A 19999-nucleotide genomic window follows, 5' to 3' on the forward strand; every position below is an offset into this window, starting at 1 on the left:
AAACAGAAAGGGCTAACAATAGAGCCACAAGTTACAGCATATTATCAATCACGATGTCCTTTGCCATTCTTAGCATGTGGCCTGGATCAAACTTGACCATAGAAAGCTCTATTATACAGGCCATATGCCCATACACCGCCTTTTATGTTGTGAGTGTAATATTAGAGCTGTTGAAACTAGCCCGACCCTAAATAAGATGACATAACAATTGTCTACATATTTGCCCAACATGACTAAAAACTGACCCAACTCTGAACGTGAACTTTCAATTTGACAACTTTCGTCAAAAGAAAAATAAAAAAATGACAATTTGACATGACATCAATCAACTTTGATAAGTATTTAACTTAGGACATATTATAGATTTACAGTTGCATGTGTTCATAAAAAAAAAAAAAAAAAAAAAAAAGAAGATTTACAGTTGCATCTATTAGATAATCTGACACGAAAGACAAATGTAAACTTTATATTGAAATTGAACTTGTTATTTATACACGAAGTATATTTGTTTTTATGAAAAATAATTATGGTCAACGAGAAAAACCATGACCATGAAAGATATATGTCAATAAGTACAGTGAAATGAAGATAGTAATACACATTCATCAAGTGAGAACAATATAAACACACCGAATTCAGATGAAGGATTTTCATGTTATAAAGCAACAAAAGACCAGCTTCTCCCACCAGTTTAATCCATAAGCTTATATCGTTTCTCTTGTACACCTGTTACTCCCATTTGGATCTCTATGATTGTGTGAAGAGGCACCTACACATCGATAACTGACATTAGCAACACAGACATGAAATAACAATAGTTCTGTCCGGAACTTCAACAAGTTAAATTTCCTACAGATAAAAAAAATTGAAGACAACCTCAGATTTTCTTTAAAAAGAGAGACCACATCAGGGAAAAAAAAAAAAAAAAAAAAAAAAAAAAAAAAAAAAAAGAGATTAAATCAATTCAGGCTAGAAAATCATATCACAGGCTCAGGTGAACAAAGTTACGGGAATCCAACCCACCCACCCCCCCCCCCCCCCTGCTAAATTCCCTCCTTCCACCCCAAACCATTATGCAAATGTCAAGAATGTAATGATCTTATGTACCACCGTCATAACTCATAAACCTACCAACAACTCAACAAGACCTGGGCCTTGTTTGGTAATTTTCGATGAGGTTGGTAATTATGGTGATCGGCAAATGGCCTTTTAACTAGTTTAAAGGTTTCTTTTTAGCCAAAAGAATAAGCTTACTGTAATCCGTTTTTCTCATTAACTTTGGTTTTTTAGACAGAGAGTTGGTCAAATAAACCAAGTAAAACAGTCAGCAACAGTAAGCTAATTGTCAAACTAAAACAACTCTATAGTCCAAGTCCCCCCCCCCCCCCCCTCCACCCCAGTCCAAAACCAACAAATAAAGATGATCCTTTACATATCTTTTACAGCACTGGAAAAGAAAAAAAAAAGCAAAACACTGTTGCCTCCAACCATGACTTTCAGAATTTGAATTGAAAGCATGATGTATTCAATAGCAATGCCATTTGAGTACTTAATCAACTCTCCAAATAGGGTGCCGAAAAGATGTGTTGCAAGTATGAAATAACAGAGGAAATACTAAATAAAAGTACAAGATCGTCAAGAGTATGGGCAGATGCTTTTAGACATCCCCAAAACCTTACCCATGTCATGATTTAAACTGACTTTGTTTATTGTTCTTAAGCTCGAATTTTTCAAGGACATACGAGATCTAGACACTACCAAAAGGGCTCCTTAACAATACCTAATCCCAAAGAGGGCAAGATCTCAAACTTTTTCCCTAAACTTCAAGGACCCACAAACATCCAAACATATCACTATTAGTACTTTCTGCAGAATTTATGTATTTCTGGCAAAGTGTTTGGAGATGAGATGCTTGGAAGTAGTTTTTGAACTATGTACTTATTGCAAACTAATTCTAGAAGATATTTGGTCCCAAATGGAGGTGAACAAGAGCAAGGCCGTAGATGTCTGCAAAGGTTACCTCAATATGTGGTATTTCTTTCAAAGGCCTGTCAGCAAAGTAAGCATACAATGCTCTCAGAACAGCCTGCAATTAAAAAAAATAAAATCAGGATCATAGTAACATGTTATTATCAATAACCAAAATTTGGGGAGCACGTTGAGTAAATTAACATATAGTTGTATCACCTGATGAGAAATTACTACAACAGGTGCTCTTTGTCGCTCAAGCTCAATGATTACAGGCTCCAGCCTGCATCACAGGAATTTATTATAGCTTTGAATTTTGAAATCAAGCATATATTGCTCTGGAAAATAGTGTGAGGAGAGAGCAAAAGGGGCTCTCAAGAATATCAGAAGATGTAGATACAAACCTCTGGATGACATCCAAGTATGACTCTCCTCGAGGATAGCGATACCGAAGCTTGTCTTTTTCACGTGATCTGGAATTTGAAGAATAAAGGAATTAAAACAGATATGTATTCCTTTTAAATTACCATTTTTCGCGTGTAGGTTATGCTGATATATTAATGCAATAACCTATATGCAAATAATCCAGAAATGAACAATATATAAATAGTACGGAGTACATTACATAATTTGAGTCGATAGAATACACTATGTCAAATATTGACAGACATCTTTAGTTAGAAATAAGATTCAATCAAACCAAGTCCATCAGGCAATAAAAGTTAATAAATTAAGAGGGCCTTCCTCAGTAAACTGATAATTTTAACTAAATGTTCACAAATTAAAACAAATATATGTATTCTAAGTTGTGGAACTATTCATAAAACAAATACATAACAGTCAATACTATATGTAAATGGAATGAGCTACATACTCATATTCTTCAGGCATATTCTTCTTGATCTCCAAGTAAGTCATTCCATCACATGCTCCAGCATTAATTTCATCAAGTGCACGCCACTGCACCTGTGGAGTTCACAAGAATACGAGAGTCAGATAGTTTTATGATTTTTATAAAGTAAAAATAACCAGAAATTAGCGAAAAGGAACATTTAATGTCAGGACTAAGGACTAGAGACACATATTGCAGTTCTCAATTTAAATTACCTTGGGAAATCCAACTATATGATTTGCAGTTGAAATCGATCTTTGCAAAGTGCTGGTCCATATCTGCATGATGAGAGAGGGGTTTAGTTCTCTGTGAACAGGAAAACCCAAAGATGTCTGAAAGTCAACATACACAATTTTTAAGCAGACAGTTCCCATAATAATCATTGAGGATGCAGCTGAAATAGCTTAGGTGCAGAAACCACAGAAAATAACTAAAACTATTTGATCAGACACCAATATTAATGATGTAACCCTTTTTGTGGCGGATAGTCCATCAGGACCGGACACAAACAGAAAGATGAAATAACTTCATAAAAGGGTGTGGGGAGCCGCGGGGGGGGGGGGGGGGGGGGGGACCAAGACCCTAGGCATGGACTCCCGAAGTTACTGTAAATGGATAGTATTTACAATATTCTCCATAAGCATGTGGTCAGGTAGCCATGATTTCCTGCTCAAATTCTTATTATGATTAAGTTCTCTCCCAAAGTGGCTTTTCCAGTCTGAGTTTTTATGTTAGTACAATTACCAGATAAACAGGTAATGAACTAATGACACCAACCTAGTGATGGTGAAATTTCGTAAAGTCAAATAAATCCCCAGCTTATCTTTCTTTTGCAAATGTAGTAATTCCATAACCAGCTAAATTCATTTTTTCTTCTTTTTTTCTTTTGGAGGGGAGGGGGGGGGTAAGGTGGTGGGAAGAAGAGTTAACTATTTTTAGGAGAGAGGATATATGAAGGAAATTAACGTACCATGAAGTAAATCAGAGTAACATGATCAATATAAAGGACCCTTACACCCATTCAGAAACCCCTCATGAGCAATGACAACTAGGGATAGGGTAAGACCCTACCCTAAGATACAGGTATGAGTTATTTTTAAGACCCTATGGTAGAATATGGGTCTAGGTGGCATTGGATAGGGTAAGGGTCCGGGTATTATGTTTTCAGACCTAAACCTACCCATGGACCCTTAAGGCCCATACTCTACCCAAACCCGTACATAGAATCGCACAATATATACACTTGGAAAAAGTTTCAAATCAAATTAAAAAAACTTAAGGATCTTGATTTTGTACGATGTTGATAATGAAATCGATTATGATACGAAAGACGACAACAAAATGGAAGCCTATTAACTTTACGAGACTTTAAATTGTAATTAGCTTATGGATTACAATAATTTGTTTACCTCCATTCTATTTTTTTTTATTTACTTTTTTCTAATATTAGGATGGCTAACGCGTGAGATGCACGCGCTGTAGCTAGCCATGTTTAGAGAGCCCTTTCAGTTGGCAACATTAATGAGGAAAAATATGTAAACAAATATTTTAAGGGGTATAAACATCCGCACACTGTTCTTAAGAGTTCGATAAAAAAAGACAATTATTCAATTAACATTAATGAGGGAAAATAAGTAAATAAACATTTACAGGGCATAATTGTCGAGACTCTATTTATAGTATAATCATTAAATTACATAAGGAAAAGCTTAAATGCTATTACAATCATATCAAAAGGGGCATATAGGTAAACAAACATTTTAAGGATATTATTATCCTCACACTATTCATAAGTATTTTCTCATACTTTATAAAAATTGCAAACTTGATTTGACCGAAAAATCGAATAGAAAATTTTGGGGAAAATAAGAATTGGGGATTCACGGTGAAGCTGAAAATTGTGCGGAATTATAGAGCTAGGAACCTAAGATCGTCCGCTCAGATACCATGTTAATTTTGTGAATCTAAGGAGGAAGAAAAGCGAAGAGAGGGAAGGAAGCCATTAAAGTAGAGCTTGAGTTTTGGTCAGTAAAGGGAGAAGAGGAAAAAAGAGTAAAATATGTATTTTTATTATTATGTTGTGTTAAGAATGAACTAATACAATATACAACCTATTTATACTCTCCAAACTAATTACATGATTAACAAACTTAATTTGAGTGAAGGAAGCAACTAACAAACTAAGTCAAAATATGTTTGACCATCATAAACTCCAACAGGTAGGGATGTCGGTCATGTTCTTATGTATTAGTTTATTTGTTTTTGGCACAATACAACAATCGCACACTGAAAAATAGACAATACAAATTCAAGAAAAAAAGTTAGCAAAGGACCCAAATGGGACCCTAGAACCTACCTACATCTTGCTATACCCATAAGGTCTGGGTAAGGGTCTTAAAATTTTAGATAAAACTCTTTCCTATAGGATCAACTGGTCAAGCAAAATACATAGCGCCTTATCTAAAATATCCTACTTATTTATTATTTAATTCTCGATGAAAGATGGCCAATTTGTTTTACACTCAATTGGACTGGTTCAACAACCTGTATTGAATTCTAACCCTAAACAATAACAAACCACTAGAGAGGCTCTTTTAAACAAATTTCAAATAAATACTCACCTTTATGAAAATGAGGTACGGAGTAACGAAAAGAATTATAAAAAATTTTAAGTATAAAAGATAGATATAAAAAATAAAATAAATAAATAAATAAATAAAAGGAAGAAGTTCAACAAAGCCTTTTTAAAAAATGGAGATTATAAGTATAAAGGCTGTCTAATAGATAGAAATTTCCAAATAAAGTAATACTGAACAAGCAGAGATGAAAACAAAAACAAAAAAAAAAAAAAAAACTTACTATGAACAGAATTTAAGGATAAGGCCAGCATCATGAGTAGATTTCAAAAATCTCATAAAATACCCAAGAAAACAATACTGACATAGAAAAGTAATTAACTGAAAGATAAAAATGAACAAGTCTCGATGTCATGCCTACTACTAATGGATGGGAGAATTGGCTCAGGATAAAGGACAAGTGACTTAAGGAGCCTATCTACACTTCTCAAGGTTGGTTTGGAGAAGAACAATACGAGTTATATGCACTACGCATTGGAACTCACTTAATTACTTGGTCCAAGCCCAAAAGATAAAAGGAGACAAAAAAGAATTTCCGAAGAATCACAAAGGTTAGATCATTTCACAGCATTAGGATATGAACCATACAAGTGTCACATTGTACTGCAGCATTGATTTTTATAATTTTTCAACCATCAAGTTCCTAATACAATGAGTAAATAAAAATAATAATTCATTGTATCAGCTTCCAGTAACCAGTTCAAATGTTGATAATATACTTACTGAAGCAGCACGTTCAGATTTTAACCGCTTTTCTACAAAGTCGGCAAGCTTCTTGGCATACAGCGCTCCGGTATCACTGCAATCACAAAGCAGATATCCATTTTTATTGAGAGCTATCATTATTCAGCAGCAAATATATCTAATAACAAAGTTCTATTTAAGTATGATATTAAAGAACTAACATATAGAAAGATTCAATGAAAGAGGTCAAATAAGAAAAAGAACAATGCATTAATTAATATTCATTGCTAAAACTAAACTATCCTTCTCAAGCATACAAAGAAGATGAGGAAGTTAACAGGGGGTTCATAGAGCAGGTCCCAAGCTAATATTTCATTCCATTTCCCTTCATTTCCTATCAAATTCCGTTTAATTTTTAGAACCAAACATAGGACGCCATAATTTTCCTTTCCTTTCTTTTCTTTTCCTCCCTACCAAAAAGGGCCTCATAGTTGTAACATTTTGACTTTCACATTTGTCAATGCATGATTTCAACCCTTTAAATTTCTTGTTGTAGGCAAGTAAAAAATACAAATAATTGACATTGTGAAAATTTAAATTGAGATGAAGCTAATAAGAACCTCGCATGACTATATTTCCTAACAGATAAATCAACAAAGGTGGTTAAATGAGAAAACATGAACAATGTAAATTTCACTATATTGCAACTAAAAGAGAACGGAGTTAGTATAATTTTTATATAGGTACTTTACTATGTTAATATATATAGACAGGTTTGTGGCCAATTTTTATATAAAAGTTGTCCATCATTAAGTTGGGGCTAACAGCATAAACTCCTCACTTCATAAGTCATAACAAGACCTGCACCTTACTCGTTAGGTAGTTAATTGGCACTAGTATTTTCATATAAAACCAATTAACCATAACAATCTATGATCACCACCATATGGCTTTTTTCAAAAATATAGAATTAGCTTACTCTTGAATCTTGATGTTCCTACTTTAGAATGTTGCATTTGTATGAAAAATTCAAAAGATAATACTAAGAATCTTATATTAGGTATGATTTTTATGTTCAGCAAGCCTTATCAAATGCTTCACTAATTGTATTATTTGGCATGTTAAGTATGACCTAGAATTAGGTTCACATATTTTAAAATTTATTCCCAAAAGCCAAACACTAAGCTATATCCTTAACTTTCTACATGCCTTTAATTAAGTCACATCCATATCAAGATTCAAAATTACGGAACAGAATAGGCCATTAGAGACAATAAGTCTATATCCTATAGGCATTACATGACATAGCAAAAGAGAATGTCAATGGAAGATGCAAAGATGAACCAAACAACTTTCTCGTATCATATGATTAATTATTTACAATGGTTAGCATTTAGCACAAATTTGGAAGTTTAAAAATTAAAATTATAACGATGAAGTAGAAATGGATGCAAAGATGAAGAGAAATATTTTAATCGTAATTTAAAGATGAAAACATGACTCAACTTTACCTATCACATTGCATTTGAGTTATCTAGGAATTATCAATATTTAGCATACACTTGGAAGTTAAATCTTAAAACTGTAGATAAATAAAACCTAAGAGGCAGTTGGCAGTTGTAAAACATTGAAAGAATCAAATAGTCTGAAAAATAAGCTACAACATGGTAAGGCTAATGCACCTTAAAGCAGAGTCACCACCAATCCTGCTTCTGACATTATCTCGGCTTTCACCATGTCTTGTAAGTAATATTGGACGGGGGGTGAGATGGGTGTTGACCTGCAATACAGTGAAAAACTATGGTCAACGATTGTTCAACAAGCACAGTATAATTCAATGCATCACACATGCTTGTGGACTCTTAATCAAAATTTAGCATGTTGTTGAATCAGCTACTTACCAAATCATGTAAAAAGACAAAACAAATATCATCCAACAAAAGAAATGGCATAAACTCCACCAGAATCTAAGCAATAGACATATAAATCCAATCTTGTAATACATTAAAAAGGGACGCAGTAAGGAATAACCCCATGGGTGTGAATCTGAAGGGAAGCTAAATAAATCACTTGCTCCCAAAGAGCAAAAGACCACCCACCATAAATAATCTCATCACCCATTACTTTCCAAATATAAATTCAATTTGACCCATTAAATTGATTATTAGAGTGCACTTTATTAGTAGCACACAATCATAGCATTTTGAGTTAAGGGCATTTTGGGTTGAGGGATAACTGGAAACAGTCAATATGCTGTCAGACTTATCACAAGGATAAGGCTTTATACAACCTACCCAGGCACCCAAAAAAATAGTAAGTAAAAAAATGGGAAAAAAAACCCATGATTAATCTAATTAGAATAAATGTGATGCTGATTTCATACCAACAACAAGATCAAGCCATTTCAAGTAATGTGAATTGCTTCGGAGAGATCTCAACTTCATACAGTATTTTGAAACCATGAGTCTAGATCCAAATCTTATTTATAGTACTTTGTTATAAAGTTTCATTTGACAACAAGAGAAAAGAATACGAAGTAGAGGGACCATTCGCCATGTATCAAAGCAGACAAGAAAAAACACTACTATTTTTGCAATTGGTCAAAAAGGAACACATGACAAAACACCCCATGAACTTGAGCACAAAAGAAGAAAAGTGAAATATACTCTCTCTCGTTAAGTAACCAATCCCCAAAGACAAGAATTTGTATCATTTTTCTTCAACCAAAGCACCCATATGATAGATAATAAAATGACCATATGATATGTCTTCTCCTCTTTCTGAATCTGTAAAAGACCCCTAAAAGCAATAGGAGCACTCTGATGAACCCCAATATAGCCAATAACCTCTTCCAAATAAACATCCATGATGATGCAAAAACAGCAAACAGAATTTATCAGGAAAGGTTAGTTTGCTTTTCCATCACTCCAACCCCAATATAGCCAATAACCTCTTCCAAATAAACATCCATGATGATGCAAAAACAGCAAACAGAATTTATCAGGAAAGGTTAGTTTGCTTTTCCATCACTCCAATTGCCTAAGATTTCTCTAAATATAAAGGGTTCAAGTAGCAAGACATCCAAATAAATTCGACAACAAAGGCAACTCTGTCTAGAAGAGGAAGCACCATCAAGATATTAGAGAAAATTGTTTTTAGGAATGAAACATTATTGTAAACTATCTTTAGATAAACATTTGAAGCAACTATAAGTGGCTGGTACATTTGTGGGGTTTAATTATTACTTTATTGGTATTACTAATCAAGAGAGCATGAAAATTCTTATGCACAAATTTGTGAGAGACTATTTCTTCGGTTATTTTTTTGGAGGTAAATATTTTAAGTGCCAATAAGTGGCTGGCAGGAAGCATTCACCCACATATGGTAAGGAGCAACACAAGAAAAAAAAAACATATAACAAGTTTTTTAATATTCAAGGATTCTGATAGCATACCAAGAAAAAGACAATCCGACCTGGAAGGTATCCACTTATGTTATTCACCTGCACCAAGAAGAATATATAGGTTCATCAGCAAATCTAAAAGCAGGAATTACATCAAGCCAACAAAGGACACTCTTGGGAAATTTTGCTTCAACAGAGGACCAAACTTCAGCTAATACATGCTCCACCTAAAACAATAGGAATCATGATACTAATAACACGCAGGTAAATAATAATGAACGGGGAAATAGGGTTGGGGGGGGGGGGAGAATTTACCAAAGCTTCCTTCTTTCCACTTCAACAGAAAAACTTATTTGCACTTCTTATAATTATACTGAGTTTACTAATCCTTATTTGTATTTATACCAACTTATTTGAACTCGCTTGAACTCAGCTTTACCAGAAAATTTAGATGGGATACAATAACAGCTGCAGAACTACAGGTACAAGCAATGTAAATAACCTGTGACTGGCATGGTCATGGTAAGTTTTTCTTTTTTTTATTACCTTGAGGTGATGCAGCCTTAATACTCTATGTGAATATATCTGCACTTGTCTAAATTGAAAATTCAAAATGGAATTCCTTATCTGACCAAGTTCATTTTCCCACAAATATTCATTTTAGGTGAAAAGAACAAAACCTAACATATTAATCCTATAATTTCACTGTTCAGGTAATCTGCACATTGATAGTTGCAAAGTACAACTACTCCCATCTTGACTCTTCTATTTGTTGAGCCTTACCCATATTAAGGTTTCGTGGACACTTAGATGTGATTCTTTAGGGATATTTAGCATAAACTAAATTCAAAACAACATTCTATTCAATTCATAAATATTGATTTGACGAGTTTGTGGAACTTTTGACAAGACTAAATACTATAACAATGGTAAACATGAGCAAGAGAAAAGATGGAAAACTTTACCTGAATTTGGCCACCATGTCCACTGACCGTATCTATCATTTTTATATAGGACCCTTCTTCCACTGGTTCATAAACCTAGTATAATACACAAAATGGTGCTACTATTAACTTTATATACACGATTCACATCAGAATTATCAGAAATACAATGCAATTTTGTCATTACCTTTTCATAATTATCCAGTCGGCGTTTGAAGTCTCTATATCCAGCTTCAAAATCTGGCCTGATGATATCACAATAATTAATATTTTTGAAATTCCAAGAAATGGCAAAAGCTACAGCAGAGAGAAAATGCATACTGCTCTGCATAATCTGGGCTCTGTTGGACCTTAAGACGTATGTTTCTCTCAATAATTTTTTCATCATAACATAAGGTCTCCAAAAATATAATCTGAAAGAGGTAGATAAAAGAATAATCAATAACAGATATAAGAGGCATAAGGTGATAATTTTTTTTATAATTTGGCACAGTTGCTAACAGTTACTCCGTCAGTTTCATTGGCAATTTGATGCTGTAATTGAACAGAAGGTACCAAGTGATTTTGAAGGTATAGCGTATCCTTGTCAAGGTTTCAAGTTCCAGTTTTATAGGTTTTGTATTGGACGATGTATCTTGATTCGTCAGATAAATTGCTTCATGATAGTTCAAGTGCATCAGATTAGCCTTCCTTGTGTAAATGGATGGCACACCTTAGGGGCCTTTTTAATACACTTCTTAACTAATCGCCAAAAAAGGCACTCCTTCCATCGAGCATTGACCCACTCACTATGAAGAAAATGGTAACAAAAATAACTAGTCAAAGTAGTCACTGTTTTGCGTAAAATATCCAAACCAAATTCCTATATACTTTTCGGTCCTAATGCCACACATTGACCTTGCATAGTTATCGTATTCAACCTGGTCACCTGCTATTGATGTCAAAAATTGAGACAAATAATTCCAAGGATATATAGAACCCTGTATTGATTTAAATAATTTTGATGGGTATCAATCTTAGGACTTAAATGGTTAGACAAAGTTGGAAATTTTTGGCAAAGGGTATTGATCAATTTCAGATAAAAGTAGTTTCCATGTTTTAGTGGGTGCTACTAGCAGAATAACACGATATTCTTGGATGCATCAACCAAAAATAATAACTTATTTCACTTAAATTCATCCCTCTTACAGAATTTTATCATCATTCTGTAATGCAACAATGGGATGACCAGGATCTAGTTTCCAATAACAGAGTTTTAAAATGATGCTAATAATTAATATTGTGTTTCATATAGGTATTGTTATAATATATCATTCACTTAACAGAACATGCATATTTTTTATAGATAGATAACACTGCTAGATGATAAAAATACATGATTTGATTGACAAACATATGTGAAGGTATAGAGTGATAATAATCATATTTTCATATTTGATCCTCAATACCTGTATAAAGTCATCAGCGGCACAAAGTTTTAGGAGATTATTTAGATAATAGTATAATACTGTGAAAGTGGGGCTAGTGGATGAATAATATATTCTAATAAAAGGGGTCCATAAGTTGCAGAAAATAAAAAAATTAAAGCCCAAGGGACGAGGCAGAAATAATAAACAAAATCTAATGGATTGTAAAAGTTTACCGTGAATAGAAGTGATGCAATTATTCTGAAATGGCCGAATTTGGCATGTGATGCATATATTTAGTAATACAGGGAATAGAAGTATACCAAAATGGATAAAATATAAATAACAATAATACAAAACCAAGGTCTAGATTTAAGGAGATGCCAGAATAGCGGATACAAAACACATCAAAATGATCAAATAGACATCACAACACAACTAGCACATGCAACTAGATCTTTATATGTAAATACTTTTTGAGGGATTCAACTAGATTTATATGAGCCATGTAAATCATTGTGGCAACAGAAACAGAACAAACTAAGCAAAATGCTAAGCTTCCTGGAGATGCAATGAAATAACTTATGTTTGTCAACCTGATCTAAAACAGTTGAAAACAACATATAACAAAACCATTCTTAGCGACCATAGTAAAAATAAGTTCAATTCAGTAAAATTAATTTCAGTTCAGTTAAAATAATTTCAGTTCAGTAACAGTTTTCATAAAGAAGATTTATAATAAAAAAAATCAGTGAAGATAATTTCTGTTCAGCAAAAATAATTTCAGTTCAGTAAAAATAATTTCAGTTTAGCAAAATTGAAGTGAAGAGAACGGGGCCTTAGTGTTAGGAGCCATGACATGAGTTTTCAATAACAAGGAGACTCCCCACCTCTAGTCGTGGACTGTGTTCTTTGCTTGATTGATTACTACCATGAATATAGCAGTGCATATATGGTATACAGACTTAGCCACGTGTTCGAGCGTCAACAACAACTAAATTAAGGAATGCACCTCAGGAGCCATGGCCCCCTTAGGCTCAACTAAGCTTCGTCCATGACTGCCATTTTTTTTTTACTGTTCTGATTTTCTCTTAAAAGGAATTTTATTTTTTAATTCTGTTTTTTTATTGTATTCCATGGTCTAATATTATACGATATGGTAATGTTGCTGATCATTATTTTGGTAGTAGTGTTGCTTCATACTGTTTTGAACAAATGTGGGAAGATAATTGCTAGTTTCTTTTAAAGGTAAGATAAAAAAAAACATTAGGATGTCCTCCTCACGAGGGTCGAGGGGTACTCCTAATGTAAAGATTATTGCTAGTTGTGTTTGTATACTTAGAAGTTATCTTTTAAAATCCTTGCTAAATCTTTTGCCATACTTAGAAGTTATCTTTTAAAATCCTTGCTAAATCTTTTGCCATACTTAGAACTTATCTTTTAAAATCCTTGCTAAATCTTTTGCCAAAAAGATAAAAGAGTATGGAGCAGAAAAGAAAAGGGTAAAAATTCTTCTTCAGTTTTAGAGCCGATCAAAATTAACTTATTTATCTATTGGGTGATTTTTAAATGAATTAAAAAAATTGAAAATTACAGCATTTAAGCGTTGACAAGAAATTGATATTATAATACCTTGCAATTGCCTTCAGCCAGTTTCATCAACATATTTCTTCTTCCTCTGGTGCTGTTAGTAGCATCAAATATACCTACCTAAATGAAAAATTAATGAATAGATCAAAATAGAAAACAAGAGATACAACTATCCCCTACCAAATAATCACAATTCAACATAGACACGCACTTGGCCGCCTTCTTGCATCCAGGATATCATATCTTCCATTGCAAGGGCAGCAACCTATTAGCAAAGGCAAAACATATAAATTAAATTAGTACAGAATCTAGCTTCTAACTCAGTCACATTGCAATTAAAAATACAAAAATCTTAACTTTTAAGTCGCTTAGATGACAATTTCAAATAAGGAACTAAGGATCACGCGTGTAAGTTCTACAGTTCGGAATTATCAAAATGAAGTGGTTTAAAATATTAGGTATCTTCCAAATTAAACCTGGTCTGTACAGACATGTATGATAATGAACAAAAGCATAATCGATAAGACTGGGGAGGGTGGGGGCAGGAAGGTTAATCCTTTTGTTTCTAGGTAGGCATTATCAACTATCTAAGGGGGTGAAAAAAGTTAGTATCATATCAATTTATGCAAAAGTAACATTCGCATACTCATTTTTTACTCAATGTTCAACATAAAGCATGAATTGAGGTTGATACTGTAATAAAACTTCTTCCACTTCTGCCATTACTTAAAAAACTCAAAGACAGTGAAACTGTACATGATCATTAACTCCTTTTCCCTTCTCAAAGTTCCCATTTTTCTTTTCCCCTTCATAATTTAGTTCCTAACTTCACAAATAAGAGAGTACATATAACATACTCTATCAACTTTCATCCTAGTGATTTGTCCCTCAAAATGATTGCTTCATTGTATTCAGCTTTTAACTAATTTGGGTAAGCACTGCTACAAGTATCTACTATGGAGGTCAACTAAAGTTTAATTGTTTCTACTTGAAGTCTAAACATGAATTGCCAGCAATTGAGCTTCAGAACAACACCAATACTATGCCATAGAGCCTAACATTATCTAGGTTGAGTAACCTATTTGTGTATTTAACACTTCTTCAAACATCATACTTCGTAAAATGCAGCCATGAGGTTCATTTCTTATTCGAGAAGAAAGAAATTCCATATTGGATCTTAGTAGCCTTTAGTCCACCTTCTTCTCATTTTCTTTTTTTTTTTCTGAATTTAATAGAAATAAATCATTTGTGAGCTGTAATTATACAATTTCCAGGTTTAAATCAAGTAGAAGTGCAATTGCAATGAAAAGGTCAAAGGGAAAACTAAAGAGCAAGATTATTCAAGTAAAGCTCGTATAGTTGTGGTTTCTAGAGTTTCCACTATTTTGCATATCAACCCTACCCTGTCCTCTTCCATGTGCCTTTCAACTTCAGCCTCCCAAAAAATAGGAAAAAGAAGAGAAATGCAGAGCAGTGTTGGGTTAAGGCAGCTGGGACATTAAGAATTACCAGCTACAAAGGAACATGTGAATACTTTTGTGTTTTACAATACCTCCTTATCACTTGATTGCATCATATAATCTTTCTTTCAGAAATTAGAACCAAATCGAATTATATTTTATGAGACATTCTTCATCTAATACTCTCTTAATCAAGCTGATGTAAAGTGGTTGAATATCAGGTTTAGGCATGCCCCTGCTATCAGCCACGATTGTGAATCAGGATTAAGACAAACTAATGAATAATTTAACACAATCAAACATAGCAAATCTAAACGTATACACCTCAGTTGGAATTCTTCCAAAAATGATTCACCTCATTTCGCGCCTCTATGCCCTCAGTATTGTCACCTCTAAAAAACTCAGCAGACTGCAACAGAAGATGCAAAATCCGTCAAGCCAAACATACAAAAAGTGAGGAAATGTTACACATATATATTCCCATGGAGGATCAAACCAGTTAATTAAGACCAATATGAATCCAAGAACCACGCTTTACCTGATTAGTTCCAAGCTTCAAGCGCCTATACTGTTCAGAAAAGAAAATTCATGAGTCTCCATGCCATTGTCCAAATAGACTATGGAGAACAAATAAAGAGATCAGGATAAGAATAGTCACCTTCCCCACATTAAAGTGCTTGGTATCATGGCCTAACCACCTAAGATATCTTGTCAATTTAGCAGCAGTGAAGGTCTTGCCTCTAGCAGGCAAACCAACCTTTATGATAGAGAAAGAAGGGAAACATATTATAAGGGGAGATAAAGAGAGAAACAGGGGGGGGGGGGGGGGGGGGAGGGGGGGGAACTGGGGAAGGGAATGAAAACAATGCTCAATCCTATCTTTACTTTAGGCATAATGGAAAGCTAGAGCATAGTATTCACGCAAAGCTTACCAGCACAATTGCCAAATGTCTATCTTCCTTTGGGCCAAGCATTTGATCAGCTACAGCTGCTGCAGCTACTGCTCCGGCAGCTGCCGGCATTGCAGTCTTAAATGAACGATGGAAGACATAAATAAAACATCCATCAAGAAAAAAAGCTCCTCAATACAAGTTCATTTGAAGAAAAGTTGCAAAACCTTGTTTTCTGAACCAGGTTTCATATCAGCAGCAAAAGTACCAGCACTAGCTGATTTGACTAGTCTAGGAGACCCCACCCCTCTGTCCACAAAAAGTCCCTTAGGAGATTCCTGTTTCTGCGAAGGTGAAGTAGTCATCGCTGGTTTTTCTTCCACCACAGCAGTTGTGCACACTTTAGCAGGATCTTGTATACCTACCTCTATTTCCTGCATAAATATAGCCAAAGTACTTTAAACCTAGAAAACAAAAGATCGAAACACCGAAATCAGTTACGTGAGTAAAATAATAACATCTTAATGTGAGACACAAGAGATGAATAAACTACAATGAAAAATCATACAGACTAACAACTGACGCTAGTAGGGTTCCTGGTCTTCCTATCTAAGGCGGATGGTTTTGTATGTATGCAGCTTAACCAAAAAAGGTTAGTCCACAAGAGATCCTTGACTACTGAGGCAATTGATGAAGCTACTCCAATAGCAAACTAGACTACAATCAAATGCCTTTAAAAATGTTCCCTCCTAGGACTCGACAAGGGGCCAGACATACACAACCTTACTAGCTAGTACTTTAACTTAACCTATGTTACTCGGACCGTTTATTTCACCTCATGTACCCGTGTTGCACCCTTGACACTTGGACATAGGAAGGACACTTGAACATAGGAAGGACACCCGGACACTTCATTTTTAGTTTAAAATTAAAAAAAATATTCACAAAATAGCCGAGTCAGACACTTGATCACGATCAAGTGTCAGACATGGGTTCCCAAGTCCGAATAGCATAGCTTACTAGTACAATTGCAAAGAAAGTCATGCAGCTTCGCACTTGGAACTAACAGACCCATTTCAAGCCAACTAAGAATTTTTGAGTAGATAAAATCAGAAATTGAAATACATGCTCAATCAGAAATTTAAGCAACAAGAACTTTACAAATTGTGGGGTAAGCTACCTATGAACATCTATACTAACTCTAGCCAGTCCTTGGGGTTGAAAATTAAGATACATCACGAGCATGATCATGATCTAAGATCTGTAATCAAATAGCATCAATATTCATATTAAGGTTCTGGTTTGCAGCGTTTCCTTTAAATAACTTCAATAAAATAGCCTTGTCAGGTTTAATTAGGGGAAATAAACATAAATTTCCACTCGTTTCCTACCAGATTTCTAAGGGGAAGATTATTCCTCAAGTTAGTAATTTTAACTCTCTTTTTGCATTTACCTCAAATTGGTAAGTCAGATAAGCCTATTACTCTAGGACATTAAGAATTGACAATTACATTAATTACACATTACACTTGAAAACGAATAGCAAACCTCATTAACTGTAGGCTCGCTTGGCCGACTGCCAGTATCACCACTTTTTGAGAATTGTGCAGCAGTTCCGGAGCTATGTTTGCTAGCAGCTATGTACCTGGGAGTTTCTGCCTTATTAGCTGGATACACTGCAGGTGTTTCAGGAGATGGTACAACATAATGTTCAAGATCAAGCTCCAAAGTAGCAGAGGATCCACTCTGCATTTAGAGAAAAGGATATGAAAACAGAAAAGCAAAAAAACATTACACTATCTACCAATCACATAGAATTTATTTTATTTCCCTATTAAGAGACATCTTTAAACAATGTGTTCAAAACTCATCTGTAATTTAAGCACAAACATCTAGGGAAAATGTCTTTACCAAAAAATATCATGATGAAAACAAGATAACGCTGAAGAGTATTGGTGCAAGATAATGTCTTTACCAAATAAAATGTCTTTCCTAACCAAATACCATGTAGAACATTTAATAGAAAATTCATATATTAGTACATGAATTCTCAAGGCACCATGTAAATAATCAATTGCCATGCTTGACTGAAGTTTGAAATTTGAAAAAATAAATATATAAAACAAGCCAACCTTTATTACGCAGTTAGCTCAAAATAAGTCAACCTTTATATTAACTAAGAATAGTTGACTTTTATAGAATATCTTCCCAAAATGACTCAAAACATATTGGGCTGGGAGGTAACCTGTTGTTTAGGTAACTTTTTTTTTTTTTTGAAAAAGTGTTTAGGTAACTTATGCCACCTGTTGACTTATTTTTGATATGTAATATCTTCATTAGAATAGAGAATAACCAACAACTATATATATCCAACAAAATAAAGCCTAAGTTGACATGCTTCATATAGAGTATATTAAGCAATACAAATCATTGCATTCACACGCAAGTTTTACATGCTCCAACAATCTTAACAAAAGCACAAAAGACCTTGAATTACATTATACCTCAATGCCTGTCTTTGCATTAATGCTAACATCAGGAATGCCACGGACAGCAGAAGAGTGAATGTTCTTCTGGTAAGCTCTCCAACTCGATGCGAGATCAAAGGGCGAAACTCTATCAGCATTAATACAAACCCGATACTCTAAAACAGCATCAGCATTCAACCTAAACAATGCAGCCCTTGCATCTCCCTCCAACCTACCTCCAGATAGTATCCTGTTCGGACCTTCCTCGATTATACACGGATTATTACTATCTTTCGGCCTCAACAAGAACTTGAAATCCAATGTTTCTACATTTTCCAACAACACACAATCAATCATCTCACTCAATCCAAACCCCTTATAACTAATTTCAATTCAAAAACGTTCATTCATCTTATCCAATACAATCCAAAATACACAAATAAATCATCATAATAAAAACTTCATTTAATCAAAAATTCAAATTACCATGATTAGGAGGAACAACAAAGCTCAATTCCCAAATTGAAGTCGATTCACGCTCCAATGGCAACTAAAATCAATCAAACAATCAAAAACAACAAATTAACTTCCACAAAATCAAAAATCAACAACAAAATCATCAATCAAAATAGAAATAATAATAATAATCATTATTACAGCTTTAGAAGAATCCCAAGAACCAACTAAAGGAGCAGAACCAAAAATGTGAGGAAGAAGGTCGCCATTAAGAATATAATTCTCCATTTTAAGAGAAACATAGAGTTGTCCACCATTAGCTTGATCATCGTTTCCGCCATGAGAGGAGCTATCGGAGTTCGTCGAAGTTCCCGCCCCCATTTTTCCTCTCCCCTAAAACCTCAAAGTTTTTTTTTTTTTTTTTCTATCTTACTTAGTTTTTGTGAGTGTATTTGGTTCGCTCCTTTTTATTTAATTTTCCCCTAATTTTATTGCTTTTTTTTACCTCTATTTTTTTTTTTTTTGTTTGTTTGTTTGAAATGGTTTAAAAAGACGGCTAAGATCTTCCGCATCACTAGAATTTAGAGGATTTTGTGTTTTTGTGTGTGTGGATTTGGTTGAGGGATGAAAAAATTAGGGTGGATTTTTTTTCAATTGATAAGGCTTTGGAAATGAGAGATGGAGAGGAAGGTCGATAAAGTGTAAGAATTAACTCAAGATTAATTCTCAAATTAGCTTTAGTTATGTGTAATGCCACGATTCTTAACTCAATTCTGTTTTATTCTCGATCTAACTTTTTTTTTTAAACGTCACAGTAAAGCACCTTCATTAATTAATAGACAAACTGTTCATGAGTATATAATCTGAAACAGCGGGAGAGCAGTGACTTTCTCAAACCCATTCGTTTTCAAAAGGTACTAAACTTGAAAGGCGATGAGCAACTATATTGCCATCCCTTTTAACATGGGAAAAAGATATAAACTCGGAGGTAGAACTAATAGAAAGAACATCATCAAGGACGGAGTCCAAATTAGTGAAGAAAGTAACAGAGTTGGAAAGACGAGATATCACCACTTGGCTATTAGATTCAATTGTCACATAATTATAGTCATAGTGCTTTGCAAGCTTTACCCTGAAGTGAATAGCCTTGCATTCTACAATCTTGAGAGGCCAACCACCCCTAATGCGTCGAACCGCAGTAC

At 34.2% G+C, this 19999-nt stretch overlaps 1 protein-coding gene across 1 annotated transcript; it reads right to left on the reverse strand.

Annotated features, from left to right (window-relative positions):
• Positions 1 to 440: 440 nt before the first annotated feature.
• On the reverse strand, positions 441 to 19240 carry LOC145619268 (6-phosphofructo-2-kinase/fructose-2,6-bisphosphatase-like). Its single transcript, XM_081673926.1, has 23 exons — positions 18999 to 19240; positions 18828 to 18891; positions 18378 to 18667; positions 17422 to 17619; positions 16101 to 16307; positions 15916 to 16011; positions 15642 to 15740; positions 15522 to 15551; positions 15339 to 15392; positions 13735 to 13788; positions 13566 to 13643; positions 10849 to 10940; positions 10715 to 10772; positions 10549 to 10623; positions 9635 to 9682; positions 7863 to 7960; positions 6220 to 6295; positions 3076 to 3138; positions 2843 to 2934; positions 2373 to 2441; positions 2188 to 2251; positions 2021 to 2086; positions 441 to 769 (listed from the first exon to the last, which is right to left on the reverse strand). Exons 1-23 carry the CDS (start codon positions 19176 to 19178, stop codon positions 692 to 694), a joined length of 2229 nt encoding a protein of 742 aa, XP_081530052.1. The 5' UTR covers positions 19179 to 19240; the 3' UTR covers positions 441 to 691.
• Positions 19241 to 19999: the final 759 nt, after the last annotated feature.

Source organism: Chenopodium album, chromosome 27 (assembly GCF_948465745.1).
Source record: "Chenopodium album chromosome 27, dcCheAlbu1.1, whole genome shotgun sequence".
In the NCBI taxonomy this organism is placed as follows: Eukaryota; Viridiplantae; Streptophyta; class Magnoliopsida; order Caryophyllales; family Amaranthaceae; genus Chenopodium; species Chenopodium album.

Excerpts from the sequence above, each read along its gene's own strand:
- LOC145619268 (XM_081673926.1), bottom strand. The coding sequence starts at position 19,178 with ATGGGGGCGGGAACTTCGACGAACTCCGATAGCTCCTCTCATGGCGGA. Across the intron at positions 16,308-17,421 it reads GCGAGCCTACAGTTAATGAG|GAAATAGAGGTAGGTATACA; the intron begins GTTTGCTATTCG and ends ATATTTATGCAG. Across the intron at positions 13,789-15,338 it reads GCATAGAGGCGCGAAATGAG|GTTGCTGCCCTTGCAATGGA; the intron begins GTGAATCATTTT and ends CTTTGCTAATAG.